Raw genomic sequence first — 16,902 nt, forward strand, 5'->3', positions numbered from 1 at the left:
AGTTTTCTAAGACATTCTTGTGCTTGAATTGATTTATACTTTCTACCTTGCACTTTTATTTTCCTTGTATTGGTATAACTGACTAGGATTATGCAACATATTTTTCAATATAAATTGTGGTTCACTGATAAAAATTTTGGTTGACGAAAAAAGGCATCATTATAGATCTTACGTATGTTTTGTTCGCAGGGTGTTATAACTCTGTAAAAAATGCCTGTATATACGTCTTCTCCTGATATGTACATACGTGTTTGAAGATCGCTAGCATGTGTTTGACAGGTAATACAAAGAATAACATCTACTTTTTTCAGCTACCAAATACGTTGTCACTTGCCGTTACTGACGTCCTTTTGTTTTCAATATTGCAGAAAATATGGACAATGCAGTTCGCTTTGTGTAACTTACTGGCATTTTTTTGTTAGTCAGTAAAATATATTAGTGTTGTAACTGATGTAAATAGTGGGTTGAAAGACTAGCAGTAAATATGACCTCTTTTTTGGCTTGAGTTTTTTTTTTTTTTGCTCTGCTATATATCCAACTTTCTAAGACTAAATCGAAAGAAACTTACTGTCATCCAAGGAATAATTTAGAGTGATCGCGACGCTCTTCGTCTCAGACTCACAGAGATCATAATGTTTAACAAATCAATTCATATTTGTTCCCTATAGAATGTAATTTATTTTCTTTATAAATTAATATAAGTTGCTATTTTTATGAAGTTTGGGCCCGGGCCATTCCCACTAAGTATATCTTATTAAGGGATAGTTTGAGGAGCTTGGCGTCGTAAGGTCTTATTAAGGGACAGTTTGAGGAGCTTGGGGTCGTAAGGGCATTTTGGGAAAACTGCAAATATTTTAGCCTAAGCCACGTGCTAACCTTACTTTAGTTTTGACACGCGCTTTAGTTTTGGCCTTTACACCGCTCAAACGAATGCTCGGCTTCAATACTCTGCTTCCTCCGGATTTGCAGAGTCTCTACACTGGTCTTCGTCACAGTTGCTCAACTCTCTTCCAATTTCCTTTGTCTGTTTGAGTCTTCTCTTCGTGGACAGTTTATTCCAGTTGGTTGTACAATTATAAGGTGAGTTTTGATTTCTTATTTTCCTGATTTTTGGAATAGCTGCTGTGTTGTAATTGTTTAAATTGTTGGTCCATCATTTTCTGTCGGTCGTCCAGAAAAAACTGGGACAAATAATAGATTGAACCTTAAATGAAAAGCTGGGACAAAAACCTGATTACAGAAGATAGTTACAAAATTTCCAATCTTCTGTTGACATGTCAACGTACTCAACACTACAGTCTTCAAACATGATCTGTTAGGGTGGGTTGTGCCGGATGAGGGAAGAATTAGATATGCGTGGTTTCCCCAATTCTGACGTGTATATCCCTAAAATTTGAGTTGCTGCTGTATTCTCCCTCAGGCAGTTCTAATCCTTACTACCGTCTCTTCTATGCTCTTTTTTACTATCATTCCAGGGTAATTCCAGACAGGTTGAAACTCAAAAATTCGCACAAATTTTTCGGTTCCTCAAATTCCTTTTCTCATCTCTTTTTCTGTTCTCTGGCACTATTACGTTTAGCTGTGTTTTCTGTGGATCTACTATCCGGTGAGTTCTGTTTTGTGCTCCTCTTCTTTTCTTGTGTTTTCTCGCCTTCTGCGTATATCTGCTATTTGTAAGTTCCTTTTCGCACCACAAGTTCTATTCGATATTCAAGTTGAACAAAACCAAGAGAAGCATCAAACTAATTTCAAGTGAGATGTTTTATTGATTTAACATTTTTAGATGGACTGATATTTGAAAGTAAACTCCTTTTTTCCCCTTCTAGAATGTTAGGCAAGAAGGCAATTTTTCTAAAAATGAAACACAGGTGGCTTCAATTATACTGGTTATATCTGTGTGTCGATTACTGTTCATGAATCGTATTTCCAGTAAGAGTCTGTTTTGCTACGACTATAAATAAAGCATAGGATCAAACATTAGATTTGTAGGGATTTATTTTGGGGGAACCTATATTTTCACATGGTCAACTTTATGTTGCATTATCGAGAACAAAAAATTCGAATAGCATAACATTGCTGATTCAGCCACCTACGCCGACAAGCGATGATGATCATTCTGCATATAACATTGATTATGATGAAATCATTCGAAAGGCAGCCGATTTATGTTTTCGACATAAGATGATTCCGTAGATCTTCTGTTCTTTCCATGCTTTATTATTTTGTATACACATATTTCCATATCTTACTTTTAATAAAGTATTTTGTGTAACCTTTTTTTCTTTCTTATTCCAGTTGTAGTGGTAGACTATAACGAACATGTTAGTGGCTGCTCTTTTGCTGGCGTTTGTGACTCAGAAATAGTACTACAAAATGCTACTCTTCCAAACAGGTTCATATTTAATTTGCTACTGATGGTTTACATTACATGCTTCTGCTTTTCAGTATAATAAAAAATATTTATAAGCGAAGTAGTATTGTGGCCAAAGTGAGCTGAATGGTTACAGATAATTCGTATAGCTCACTCTAATTTGTTTTAGATTGAAGCTTAACTGATTGTTTTTATATTGCGTTTTTTAACATATTGAAGGAGAAAACATCTCATAGGAAGTTCGAGCACCCAAGCCAAAGCTCTTTGGGCATTCTACCCAGAAGTAAGCTTCTATAAATGTGGGATAAACTATGTTATATTAACGATAAAACCCACACACATGGAGTTCTCTTGGCATGCTTTTTTACAGAAACATTTATGTTCAATTCTGATTAAGATTCTTTATAAAAACTCATGGTTTTATGTTAAACTGGTTGTTTTGGTTTTACAAATAAACCCTTAATTACAATGTTGTGTTTAGGTGGATAAGTTGACGAAGCTGCACAAAAATTAGATAAATGATCCTGATATTGCATTTGTGGCATTGGAAGTAATTTCTAGAGTAAATCACTGTTTAAAATTTATTTTAAGGCTTTTCCTATTGATGTCCTTCTGGACTATTTTAAGTTCAGATTACCTCTACCAATATATTGGATAGTAACTGAGGTATTCTTCCACTTTAAAGGGAAGTGACATCGCATTTCTGCTGGTGGTAACATTGTTATCTATAAGTCTCTAGAGCAAGATATGGTGAATATCTTGACTGTTGTACTTCACACTCAGTTTGATATTATGGCAGACTGTATTATTGAATATTTGGCATTTTCATACTTATTGAAAGCTCTCATTTAAGCTTTGCATCTTTTGGGTTATCTCTTTGGAAATCTAGAGCTTATTATTCAGGAGAACACATGATTTACTTTAGTTACACGACTTCTTTTTCTTTGTGGGTTGCAGATATCCAATCTGGAAGTTTCGTTTCAACAGCCAAAATACATTGTTCGGAAGTTGGTATCAGGAGATTTAGACGTTGGTATCGTTGGTCTCGACACACTCAAACAAGAGTCAATTATGGTCCAAACTTAAACTAATTCTATTAGTTGCTAGGGTATTTATACAAGCAAAATCCTTGGAATGGATGCTCAGTGTAAGACTTTTTCTTTGGCATGTATATTCTCTCTCAGACCTATTTGCGAAACACTCTGTTAATGCACAGGTCCGTTGTTAAAAGATCACAATAACTATTGAAGGAAACATAAGCTGAGGAGCATCTCTCCTGATAAAGGCAAGGATGTAGAACAGACTGAAGACACATAGGTAAGTACATTGAGAACAGAACCTCACGAAATTGGCTCAGCCATCCTGATAGAGATGACGAAAGACTAGAGAAGTGTTCTGCTAAAGAGAGCTCATTTAATTTTGCTATTGGTTCATTGAAAATATTTCAGGCTTAGGTTTGAGCATCAAAGCAGTTAGTAATAGATTAATCTAAGAGGAAAATAAAGTATAACACCCATAAAAAAGATGCATTCCGCTTGGTGAAGAATGTGCCATCCAGCAACTCCTACTGGCAAATGGACAACTCCTTGTTAATTCTTTTTAATCAGTTTAATGGAAAGAACAACCTTGCTTCACCTCATGTTACATGTACCTGCTTCTAGGACTTGGGATATTCTCATTTTGTCTCCCGAAGATACATCTGAAATAGTACGAATGTTTTGACGCTTTTTTATTGTATCATGTTAAATTTATTATTTGTTGTCTGTCACGATGAACAGGAAAGAAAAAAGGGAATTCTTCAAACTGAATCTTAATATTAACATTTAAACAGTAATCCTTATAAAAAATTTAACATTTATTTAAACAATAATATCCAAAGTGATACCATAATTAGCTTATTGATAGTTCTCCTTGACCAAGTTGTTGAACAGCTCAGTACTTCCTTGCTTGCGGCAATAAAAGTTACTTTTGAAGGAGATAGCAGACACAGATCATAGCACTATTTTCCTGTTTTAACTAAATTTCCAGAAAGTTAAGTTTTAGCAATGGTGCCTATGCTTTTGATGGAGTAGTGCAGCAGAGAAATAAGTTAATGCATCTACCATGTTTAGTTGATATCTTTTACTTTGTATTGAGTCATGTAGTATGAAACGGTGAAGTCATTGAGGCCAATAGTTAGATTTGTTCTTCTTACATATGATAATGTGAAAAGTAGAATTAAATCAATTAATGCTATTTTATTTGGTGTCTTCTCATAGGTTAAGATTTGGCATAATTGAAGCTTTCAGCCTATCTGCAGTAGCAGATGATATATCTAATATATATGTTATATTGGGTGCAGTGTAGGAGTTCTTTTTTTTTCAAATGAATTTTCTTGGTATACATAGGTGTTAATTTTTCCAATATTTAACCTTACTCTATCTCATAACTTTGTTCTAATGGAACTTTCCACGATAAATTCAGCATTAGCTCGCAACAATGCTAGCTTCGGTTGTGGCATAGTTGGGGAAACCTATAAGGAAATACTAACAATTGCCTTTGCTTATAACATTCCTGTAGTAGCTCCGTAGTCTTCTATTTCTCTCCCACACAAGCAAGCTCATTCTTTGCCGACATTGTCATTATAACTTTACTTACAGCAGATAGCTTTGTTCATGTTGGCCCGGGCTTTACTCGGGCAACCCTTACTACTGCTATTATTCCTCTTACTAATAAAGGACAGTTGAGGAGCTTGGGGTCGTCAAGGACATTTTGGGAAAACTGCAACTTTTTTTAACAGACGTGGAATCCGTAGTTTCCCCGGTTCTGACGTGCGCCTCTACTGCTCTTTATCCAGGTTTTCCGATATACTCAATTGCTCTCCAACTTTCCTGTCTTTTGAATCTTCTCTTGTTGGCTGTGTTAGTTATAAGGTGACTTTTCGTTTTTTCTTTCTTTTGTTCAAATTGGGTAAACGGTTGGTTGCGACTGTTTGTGAAATTACACAGTTTCATCTTCATGGCGTTAGTATATCATCTCTATTGTAAAAAACTTATGGGATTTAGTTAGTTAAATTAAACAAAAGAAAAACTCTACTCCCCCCTCTCTTAATTTGATAATAATGGCAATTCCCCTGCTGTAGAATTTGAGAGGGAGGGTCGTAGGCTATTTAATCAGGGTCTTTTCCTTCATCTCTATTGTAAAAAGCTTATGGGATTTTGCGTACTCCAATTTGCCATCTTTATATGAAAAGTTTTAAGCTTTTTGTACATTAGTTTTGAATTTTTGGTACAGATTGTTTTCTTAATTATTTTTTATGTTGGATTTCTGCGGAATTATGATACATGTGTTTTCATTGTAGTGGCTAAAAAATGGTGAAACATAAAGTAATCTGTTGCTTAAGCGTTGTTTTCAGCAGTATGTTGCCATATTGTGCAATTTTTCTCCAATATCAACTTTTTAGGTGATGATTTATTTGGTTGAACTGATAACTGCAAAGATATCTTTCATGAGTTTAAGAACATTGTTGGGCAAGAGTTTAACACTCGAGTCCCGACTTAGTCATCTATATCATCGTGTGGGTGCTCTTTTCTTAGTATAATTTCACATTTGATGTTCAATTATGGGGGGGGGGGGGGGAACAAGCTGTTGCAACACTAAATTTTTGTTGCTCCAATGCGCCTACTTTTCGTTCTGCTATGCGGACTTGGTTTCCTTGCAGTTCTTAGATGTTGAAAGCTGATGAATTTTGCTTGTTTAGTCAGAGTTTTTTTCCTCATCAATAGTCTCTTTTTTGATCTGCTATTTTGTAGAAAGGTGACATTTTTAAAAAGAGTGGAGTTTTTGAATATAGCTTTGTGTTGCTAAATGGTTTAGAGTATTACAATCTGTGAATCTCTTCATTATTCTTTGTTCTATAAATGATGCTTCTACTAATTTTGCCTCCAATCGTTTGTCCTTTGTTCTGATTGTACTTCTGATTTGGTTGCTTCCGTGGTTCCGTCTACTGTCTGCTCTTACCCGTGAGTTTAGTTTGAATCTTTTGCTCCTCTTGCTTGGTGTGTTGGCAAATGTCAATATGTCATGCTTGCATTCATCTGTAGTCGAGGTTCTTTTTGTCAAATTCATAAATTTCTCAATTCAAGTTCTATATTTTTCTGGTGTGTGCTTAATTTTGTTTATGTGCTTAATTTTTCTGCTATATGCTTAATCTTGTCCAGTTAAGCTTTTCTATACTCAGCCTTTTTTTTAACGCACCCTGTTATTGCCAACAGAATTTTGGTGGATATCTGGTAGCTTTTTTGTTCTTTTGGACATTATCTTGCTAGATTTCCCATACATGTTAGAAATCATATCAGGTTTGCCCTCTGATGGACCTAGGGTGTTTGAGAATATACCTAACCAACTGATTGTTCTTACTTTTCTCATTCGTTCGCGTTTTCTTAGAGTTTTGTTTTTAATTTCTCTTTTCAATTACACATTGACAGTAAATATGATAAATCTGTAGGCCAGCACTGGAATTTTGAGTGCTTTTCTGCTAATATCAAAACCTCTGCAAGATTATCTCCAAAATACCCGGTAATTGAGATTACTTTTGGTGGTTTTAGCTATAACTCATAAACATTATGCAGTCAGAATTTCTTCGCCGAAAAGTTATTTTCTAATTGTAATCTTTTACATATTCTTCCTTACGTATTTTATGCAAGATGAGGTTCATTTAAAACACCTTGAGCACTACTGCACCGTGCACGTTTAAGGTGTTTGATTATATGCGTGAAACCACTAATAATATTTTGTTGTATTTTTTTTTTCAACAGATTTTTTGCAACATTCAAATCTATCATTCAACAACTTACAAGGCACATAATTTACTTCTATTTGACTTTACAATTTGGTCCTCTACATAAGATTCTGTTGTCCTATTTATAGAATAAACATATTATGTGCATGAATAGCTGGTCTTAAGAGTTGCTTAAGTCCTTCTCCATTTCCCCTTCATGTCTTGATCACCCTGCTTCGTAACGACTTACTGATCGCTGCACTTTGCGTGTCAATATTCAAAGATTGCTTTTTTCGTTTTACTAAAAAAAGTAGTAAGCATGGATTATAGCAATGATATGAGTTATGTCATCCGTGTATGGGATCTGACCAATTTCTTCCGTATAACCTCGGATTGGGCCATGATGGAAGAGTACTTTTTATGATAGTCATATTAATAGCTGTGAAGCTGAGACATCGATGCCCACACAAATATGACAGATGTGGCTGTTGATCCTAAACGCTGAAAAATAAGGACTTGCCTTTTAGTGGAAACATATCCATGTAATTTCAAGTTGAATTCTTACTTATCAAAAAAATTCAACTTGAAGTCTTTAAATTTTCAAAGCAGGATGACTGAGATAAACAATGGGGATGGATCTGACTTATGAAAAAACTCAACACTGGGTATCTAAAAGATAAATTATATGTATATATATTTTATTACTGGATGAGAAATAAACAAGTAGATTCTGTTAGTATGTTCAATAAGTATTTAATGAGGTAATTCTGTTCAATTAGCAATGGAAAGAACAAGTGAGAGAGAAATTGATATAAACAAAATCAAAGTAATGGAAGTGCATAGAAAACAGTTCTTAGTGAAAAAGTTGAGTTCAGTTCGTTCTTCTTCTTCATTCCCTTTTCCCTTTCTTAAGAAAAATAAGTGCAGCATGTTTCTATTTGATTATGGAGATCTACCATTGTTGTATATGTAGACATATATTGTTAATGCCATAAGAAAATGCAATGTGTAGTTTGTTGTTGCTTTGTTAGCTGAAGTTCATACTCATATATAATTGTGAAGGAGCTTATCCCTTAAACTAGAAATTGTTGTCTCGACACACAACTAGAGTTCTTTTGCTGTTGATAAGTCACATAAATTATCGTAATTTATAGATGAATTTGACCGCACCACCAAATAATCCTTAAAAGAGTTCGAAACATTCTCTTTCAGTAAACTAAGGGTCCTATAATTGACACCTATATTTTTTTATTAAAAAAAATTGAGTCCTCTGACTGAACATGTTGATTGACATGCTTATGGATAGGCTTCTCATCTTCGTGGAGTTATCCTGTTAATATATGCTCTTTATGCACCGAATTCTTCTGAGATACAACTACATGTTTTCTTTTAGGAGGAAACACAAATTACATGCAAGGTGTTTAAAAATAGGTACAGAAAGTGTAGTTGAAAACTCTATGCCTTACATTTAAATGTGCAGAGACTTAAAAAACCAGATACAGAAGATGTTAGAAGGTCAAAGTATCTTTGTGACCACAACTTAGGTGAGTTATTAGTCAAATAGATATTTCAACGTTGTACTTGGGTCTCCAACTCCTTATTTGAGACTGCACTTTTCCTTACGAATCTTGTGAACAGGAGGGCTATCAAGATTGGCAATTCGTCCCGACTTGCTACTCTTCTTGAATTTTTTTGTTGCTTCAACATTAACTGCTGCCTTGAAAAATCTCTCTTCGGTTTTTCTTGTTTTTACATTTAAAATCTGAAATTTTTTGCTGTAATAATGCCAATCCAATATAGTGGAAGATCTCACGCTCGAAAACTCTGCATTCCATATTTGTGACATTTTTTTGTTGCTTGCAGATATTTGGGAACATTATTTTCATTACTAACATCCTTTGTTAGAGAGTGTTTTTCTCTCCTCACCAGTATTCATTCTCGCGACAAATAATCAGTGGCATACCTTTGAAGATGGAGTTTGACGCTTGCGTATCTATACAGTAGCTTTGTCATTGAAGATGAAGTTTGACACTTGTGGCATACCTTTGAAGATGGAGTTTGATGCATACTTTGTCAGAAATATAAATACTGCTTCAATGTAACTACTCGTGTGGATGTCTCTATATCTACAAAATCAAACATTCTCCTACATTTTGGTTTTGCTGTGATTAGTGCAATTAGATTGTCTTTCCTGTTAGCTGCATGAAGTGTTCTTCTATATCTGCTATGAACTTGATTTGCCATTCCTTTTGACCGTCAAGTAAACATAGATTTTTAAAGTATCCTCATAAGCAATTTCTTATGTATTTGAATTTGGCTACGATGATTGGGCTCGGGCTGACGCACACTAGTATCACCATACACAACAGAAGTTCCAAGTCGCAAAAGCCAACGAATTGTCTTTCCAATGGAATGTTTTGCACATCCAGTCCATGTGGAGTGCCTCTTTTACTAACGTGACGTTAAATTTATTACTGACCTGAAGTACTTTTACATGCAAGCGTCCGTTAGAGGATAAAACCAGTTTTATTTATTTCAACAGCATGTATCCGCCTTCAACTTGCTTAGAACCACCAAATCCGCAGTTGCCATTGGCACCTGTTATCCCTCTAGGGCACAACGACGAGATGCTTCTGAATTTCCGTTCTGGTTGCTGTGAGTATCCACACTTTCGCCGTAAGTGGTTTATTATTGCTGAGCCCTGCGGACATTCAATGCATACAAGGTGTTATTTGAATATGTTGTTGGGAGATTTGTCCTGGATTAACACGCCTGAACGTAATCCTACAACTTCGGTTCACTGCCCTACTTGTCAAGTTTTGATTGAAAATGTTTCTTCTGGTATAGTACAAAAATTTCCTGATGTTCGTCCTGCTCGATTCGAGGGTATGTGAAGTAGCAGTATTTCTGTTTTGTTCTGGTGTTTGTCCAAGTATTTAGTCTATTTAGATGTTTAGTTAGTCTTTAAATTATTGTTTTTTTATTTCACCTGCCTCTAAGTTATTTAGGTGAGAGGGATAATGTTATTCAACTCTTTGAATAAGTTCTTTCAATTGTATATATACATACACACACATACATAATTAGTTTAAATATGTCATTTTTCTTGAATGTTATGATTGACCCAGATGATGAGTTTAGGACGTACGCCTTTTCAATTTCAGATTGACGCTAATTAACTAATAGTTCCAGGAAATTAAATGCAATAACATAAAGGGAATATGGATGTTATATAATTTTGTGGAGTACTAATCGTCACTATTTTCTTAATATGGAAACCTGCATAGTGACATAAATCTACGAACTTCTGATGAGAGTTAAAGCTTAGAGCTTTAAGATTAAATCTTACAGAAAAGTAATGCTCATGAGTAGTTTGAAACACACACACTGACACAGCATTGCAATTGCAATTGAACATCAAACGCATCAACTCAACTACCTTGTTACTGTTCTCTAAAACATTCTTAAAAGGAAAAGCCAACTTCGATAGCAAAAAAATCCTGTCGATCTTTTCAATTATATGTGACCAGTAAGTGTATTCAAGTCAGTGAATATAACTTCAAAATTATCAACTTTTAGCTCACGAAGACAGCAAAATTACTGTCGAAGAGAAGAAGGGCATCCGTTACGAAAACCAAGTCTATTAAGTTCCTCCAAGAGCATAAAAGGAGGTCGACTATGAGACGTACCTTGGGAACAACTCTATTTACATAAGACAACCCACATAATGAGCTCGAGGATATTTCTCTTTCAATTGTGGCCATTGGACGAATAACTGATCAACCATGTGTAGCTTGTAAAGAAGCAAACCACTCAAAGAAAGTTTCCTGACTCTTGCAATGCTCTCCACATAGAAAACAGATGACCACCTTATTCCCAAGACCTGAAGCTATAAAGTTTCATTAGCGTCTCAAATTGTCAGCTAAGTAAAACAAAAATGCAAGTAGCTTTACCGAATCCTACTGTAATGGAAATGATTGATTAACCCCTCACCGAGCTATCAAGGTCAATGATTCAAGCTGACTGAGGGATATCTCTAATCCATTGTTCAGTTTATTAACTGTTTCTCTCCCTTTTCATCTATTTGTTCTCGTTTATTTTTCTCTATTTATTATTTTTTTAATAGAGGAAGGGCCAATGGTTGTTGGAGTATGATAGGATTACAAAATAAGCTCGAAATTTGGTAAATAGAGTTCTCAATAACACCTACCATGGTGCCCCAAAAGAGAACATAGAAATGGTCTAACAACTAATATACTTTTAATGTTCTTTCTACGAATAAAAGTTAAGTGGATTCATGCTGAAACCAAGCTCTTAAGAGCCTGATATCCCAAATCAGGAATATAACAGATATTATCCATGTGCAACCTCAAACCTAATGGGATCAAGCGTTTAACAAGCAATTTTTTCATGCTGAAGCAAATCGAAATAAATCAAAAAACAGAAAAATCACTCTCTAACATACGAACCTTAAAAAAGAAGGCAATTACACATAGTGGAACACATGTTCCTGGGCCATTGCACAAGATCTGGGATATCAAAAAATATATAAATCAGTTAAGCAGGATCTTAAAAGGAAAAAAGAATCTGGAAATGCAGAAAGGTTGCATCGGGAAAGGGGGTTTCCGAAAAAGTAATATGAACTAAGTTTGTCTGGTACCACTTCGGGTCTGATCTTGATCATCAACCACAACGCATGTGCCATAGCAATCAATGTCGTCCCAACAGAGGTAATATATGATTGACCAACTTCTCGACTCCGATATATCTGCATGAATTCAGCTCTTCCTACTGCATCTCCTCCTTCCTAGAATAAGAGGTGAACCTGTTAATATACACGATATCAAGGAATAATCAAATCAATCAACTATGCCTCAACCCAAAGCTAGTTGGGATCGGCTAGATGAATTCTCTGTACCCCTTTTGCTCTATTAAGGCTCAACATTCAGAGATTTACAGAGTTCACAATTTCTAAGCGGGCCGACAACCTACCGCAACCCTATTCCTTTATCTAAAATATAGCATCAGAAAATTAGAGGGGAAGAAGGATAGAGTAGTCGACCTACTAGGTTGCATATGTTGTGGTAGAAAGTAAGGTACTACTATAAGGAAACTAACTTTTCTCTTAACCTGGAATTGAAGATTCCAAAGTACATAAAAAAAGTAAGATCATTGATTAGCTCTAAGGACAAAAGCAGATACCATAGAGCAAAGCTGGGCAGACACTTGATAGCTAAATGTTTTCAGCATAAAAAGGGAACAAATTGTACAAATATGCAGATGTTTCTCTTTTTAGTCTCAAAATTATTGAGACAATAAGTGAAAGAAAATTTTCCTATAGATGAACCAGACATAAGTGAAAGAATTTGACAACTACTCTACCTTTTGAAAAGACATGTCTTTTATAACTAACATTTTCCATTAACACGCTACTTTCAAGTTTCAATAACCACTCTCAGTAATGAATAAACTCATTCTTGTATTAGATATATGCTGATAATACTAACAAAATTTCAAGAATGAATGCAGCTTTTTCAAAATACACCAATTATTACACAACTATTCATATGCTTGTTTACTCTTTGATGCACTATAAAGAAAAGGTTTTAGCTAACAAGCCCCAAGTGTTCTTCTTCTCGGAATATCAGTCAACAAAGTGTTATTTTCTAAATCTACCAACAAGATGTTGCAAGTCTACAAAAATTGAGAGAAACATCATGATGCTCGGAACCTCTTCAAGTTTTCCAACCAATCCTATAGAAATTATTATTAAGAAAGTTATGGTGACAGATAGACCAAGAAGGTCGCTAAGCAATATTTCTTTTGTGTAAGTCTTACTTAGTGTTCATTTTTGCAATATATTCCACAGAAGTTATTTTTAATTTTTTTTTAATAACCGTGGTTTCGGGGCCAGCTTGCGCGCACCTCGACTAATTCCAGGGGATACCTGCCACCTCCCACCAACAACAGGTAGCAGGTAACTCTGTTCACTAACGATAAAACAATTGTTTTTAATTGTTTTTGGTCATCCATATACGAGATGATAGTAGTGAATTCCAACAAAGTATAGTAATGAATTGCTAGAAATGATAGTAATGAATTGCTAGAAATGATAGCTACAAGTTCCTAGCCATCATTACCAAGAATTCCAAGGAATGATAGCTAGGGATTCTTAGGGATGATAGCTAAGGATACCTAGTAATGATAGCCATAGATTCCTAGGAGTGATAGCCATGGATTCCTATGAATGATAGCTACGAATTTCTAGGAATGACAATACTAATTCCTAGAAATCATAGCTATGAATTTCTCGAAACGATAGTTACAAGTTTCTAGAAATGATAGCTACAGATTCCAAGAAATGGTCGCTATTAACTCCTACAAATGATAGCTAGCTATGAATTCCTAGAAATGATAGCTTGCTAGGAATTCCGAGAAATGATAGCTAGAATTGATAGAAATGATAGCTAGAATTGATAGAAATGATAGCTAGCTATGAATTCCTAAAATGAAGCTAGGTATGAAGTTATAAGGATAGCTAGCAAGGAATTCCTACCAATCCGTGGATATGATAGCTTGAACCGTAAGGATCCTCTCCGCTTCTCTTCTTTATGGAAATTCTAAGAGGAATTAAAGTCTGGACTTTGGTAGATACCTTCCATTTACTTTGAAACACATTTTTGAATTTTTAAGGTCGTAGGCACCTCTTGGTAGCTTCCAATGAATCTCCTGACCTCACACCTGCTAAGGAAATCCAATTTTGTCTGAAGAATAGTGCCACCAGTTCTGATTGGGGTTATTCTTCATCTTTCATTGTTGATAAAATAAATTCAGGCCGTACCAGATAAATCTCAGTAACCTCAGCAATACAGTCTTAGTGGTTGTGTTTTTTCCTGTGAGCAAATCCTTTTTCAACAAATCTCAAAATCCCGTTGGCAATGTGCTCCCATCGAGCATTTGTAAATATCTTCGGCAATATTAGAACAATTCTCATGTTTCTTTGTATGGCTACCATACTTACATATCTCCCATACTAATTGATCTTTTGGATATAGTAGTCTACGCCAGTTTTTGTGAGCTTTCGTTTCCTGTAGCTGTTGCCTTCAGCTTCCGATGCTTTGTTTAGTTGCAGACAGATCCATCCCAGAAGCTTCTGAATTTGTGGGGTTTTTCTGTAATATCTTAAGATTTGTTCCCAGCTACGAAGTAAATCTTACTTTCTGTGATGGATGTTAAAGTAGAGAAAAGGAGCTTATCTCTCTAGACTCAATTATATCTTAGTATCTTGCAGCCTCAAACAAACCAAGACATCAGTGAATTCATTTAATAATGTTTAAGTGAGCTTAAATAGCATGTATGGAGCTCATGAATTTTCGAAACCATGCAAGTACTGACCATTTTGAGGATGGCGAATGTACCTCAAGCAGTCATTATTTCCTAATTTACACCATAGGCAACAAAATTTGTTGACTATATCTGTTACACTGAACAAAAATTCAGTTAAGGGAGATATTTCGATTCATTAAAGTAAGCAAATTAATGTCTATCAAACTACTTCTCAAGAGGAAGTGCCTCCTAGTCATCTTCACTCTAATGTAAAAAATCTTTTAATTCCTCGGCCAGAGAAGCAAGTGAATATTCATTGTATTCCACTCGCATGTTGCCTTTTCATCTTAATAGGCTGTCATGATGGTATCCAGGGGTGGCACTAGGGGGCGCAAGCCGCAAAGGGTTCATCTGAATCCCCTTCCCCGGAAAATAACATTGTATATACAAGGTCAAAGTTTATCTTTTATGTATATACAGTATATGTTTAATACCCTTGGCTTCTTCATGTGTTTACTTCTTTATATTTTGACTCCCCAAATTGACCCAGCAAAAGAACACAAACGGAATATAACGACCAATTGAATTAAATACATCGTAACATACCTTATCAACCAAGGAATCCTCACACACGCGTGCCTTTTGGAGACTCATATTATCTGTAGCAGCAGCAACATAAAACCTTGGCTTAAACCTATCCATTTGAAGCACATTTAATAAATTTAGCATTTCTGCTGTGTGACCACCTATATTACAATCAAACTTTCAGAAAATTACAACAATGAGATGAACAAAAGATAACAAAACCTAAAAAGATAATTAAAAATCAGACCTGAACCCAAAACAATAAGAGTACTGAGAGGTTGTGGTGATTTTGGATTGAACGGTTTGCTTCTCCGATATACAATATAGACAATTCGAATCATAACTATTGTGACCACACCAATAGTTAAAAGAAGTACAGCATCTAACGGTGAGATGGCAGAGAGGCAATAGCTCTCCTTCTCCATTTCCGAACCTCAAACTCTGCAAAAGAACACATTTTTTTTTCATTTCACTATACTTAAAGAAAAAATCAAATATCAATTCATCAATATGAACACTAATGAGTAGATATAGAATTAAACTTATACCTCAATCTTTGATCTTTTTAATAGTAGAGTGATTTGTGAATTTTGAAGAACAAAAAAAGAATCGGGTTTTTTGATTCAATGGCAGAATGAGGAGAAAAGCCCAAGGGCAGGTGAATTTAGGGATTTAGTCGCTATCGAAAGGTGGTGCTCATCTATCAAAAACAACAACCTAGGTACTGTGTACCCAAAGTTTACCCCTACCATGAGGTAAAGGCTGTTTTCAATACACACTCGGCATCCTTCCATCCAAAAACTCCTCACCAACTCCTCACCTTACTCTTGGGTGACTCGAACTCACAACCTCTTGGTTGGAAGTGGAGATCGCTTACCATCAAAATAACCCCTCTTGTCAAATATATAATAGTATATATAGGAGAGACAAAATAAAGATAGGATGACAAGTGGCATAACATTAAGTTAGCGTTTGGCCATACATTCCTAAATTTATTCTAAAAAATCTGATTTTGGTGAAGTTTGGTTTGAAAATGAAAATGTGTTTGGACTTCTCCGGCTCCTCCTTCGCTTCTGCGGGCTCGCACCTGCGGTTCCCACTCCGCAGGTGCGATTACACCAGTAACAGCAGCTTCAGCTGCAATTCCTCAACTCCCATCAAGCTGTTAACCACCTGAAATCACCCCGAGGCCTCCGGGACCTCAACCAATCATACCAACAAGTCATATAACCCCATGCAAACTTAGTCGAACCTTCGAATCACTTAAGACAACATCAAAACACCAATTACACCCGGATTCAAGCATAAAGAACTTCTAAACTTTTAAATTTTACAAACAACACCGAAACCTACCAAACCACGTCCGATTGACCTCAAATTTTACACACAAGTCAAAAATGACACCACGAACTTATTCCAACTTTCGGAAATCCAATCCGACCCCGATATCAAAATTTCCACTACAGGACAAAATCGTCAAAATTCCAACTTTTGCCAATTCAAGTCTAATTCTACTACGGACCTCCAAATCACATTCCGGACGCGCTCCTAAGTCCAAAATCACCTAACGGAGCTAACGGAACCATAAAAATTCAAATCTGAGGTCGTTTTCCCACAAGTCGACATCCGATCGACTTTTCCAACTTAAGCTTCCAATTAAGAGACTAAGTATCTCAATTCACTCTAAAACCACTCTGGACCCGAACTAACCAACCGGGTAAGACATAATACAGTTGTAAAGCACAAAAGAAGCAGAAATGGGAGAAACGGGGCTATAACTCTCTAAACGACCGGCCGGGTCGTTACATCCTCCCCCTCTTAAACACACGTTCGTCCTCGAACGGGTCTAGAAATATACTTG

The 16,902-nt window shown here is 35.7% G+C and overlaps 1 protein-coding gene across 2 annotated transcripts; it reads right to left on the reverse strand.

Moving 5' to 3' along the window:
* Nucleotides 1-9,509: 9,509 nt before the first annotated feature.
* LOC104098004 (uncharacterized) lies at nucleotides 9,510-15,771 on the reverse strand. 2 transcript variants are annotated; one of them, XM_018771412.3, is made up of 7 exons: nucleotides 15,590-15,771; nucleotides 15,289-15,482; nucleotides 15,063-15,202; nucleotides 11,791-11,937; nucleotides 11,600-11,659; nucleotides 10,820-11,019; nucleotides 9,510-9,831 (listed from the first exon to the last, which is right to left on the reverse strand). In XM_018771412.3, exons 2-6 carry the CDS (start codon nucleotides 15,464-15,466, stop codon nucleotides 10,837-10,839), a joined length of 708 nt encoding a protein of 235 aa, XP_018626928.1. In that variant the 5' UTR covers nucleotides 15,467-15,482; nucleotides 15,590-15,771; the 3' UTR covers nucleotides 9,510-9,831; nucleotides 10,820-10,836. The 2 variants fall into 2 exon arrangements, with proteins under 2 accessions (XP_018626928.1, XP_018626929.1); XM_018771413.3 differs by having other exon boundaries at nucleotides 10,820-11,013; nucleotides 15,590-15,769.
* Nucleotides 15,772-16,902: the final 1,131 nt, after the last annotated feature.

Source organism: Nicotiana tomentosiformis, chromosome 10, assembly GCF_000390325.3.
Source record: "Nicotiana tomentosiformis chromosome 10, ASM39032v3, whole genome shotgun sequence".
In the NCBI taxonomy this organism is placed as follows: Eukaryota; Viridiplantae; Streptophyta; class Magnoliopsida; order Solanales; family Solanaceae; genus Nicotiana; species Nicotiana tomentosiformis.

Bases quoted from the DNA above. Each gene is read 5' to 3' on its own strand.
- LOC104098004 (XM_018771412.3), bottom strand. From the start codon at position 15,466: ATGGAGAAGGAGAGCTATTGCCTCTCTGCCATCTCACCGTTAGATGCT. The intron at 11,938-15,062 runs GTATGTTACGAT...CTCTTATTCTAG, and splicing joins AGGATTCCTTGGTTGATAAG to GAAGGAGGAGATGCAGTAGG. The intron at 11,660-11,790 runs GTACCAGACAAA...TTGATATCCCAG, and splicing joins TCAAGATCAGACCCGAAGTG to ATCTTGTGCAATGGCCCAGG.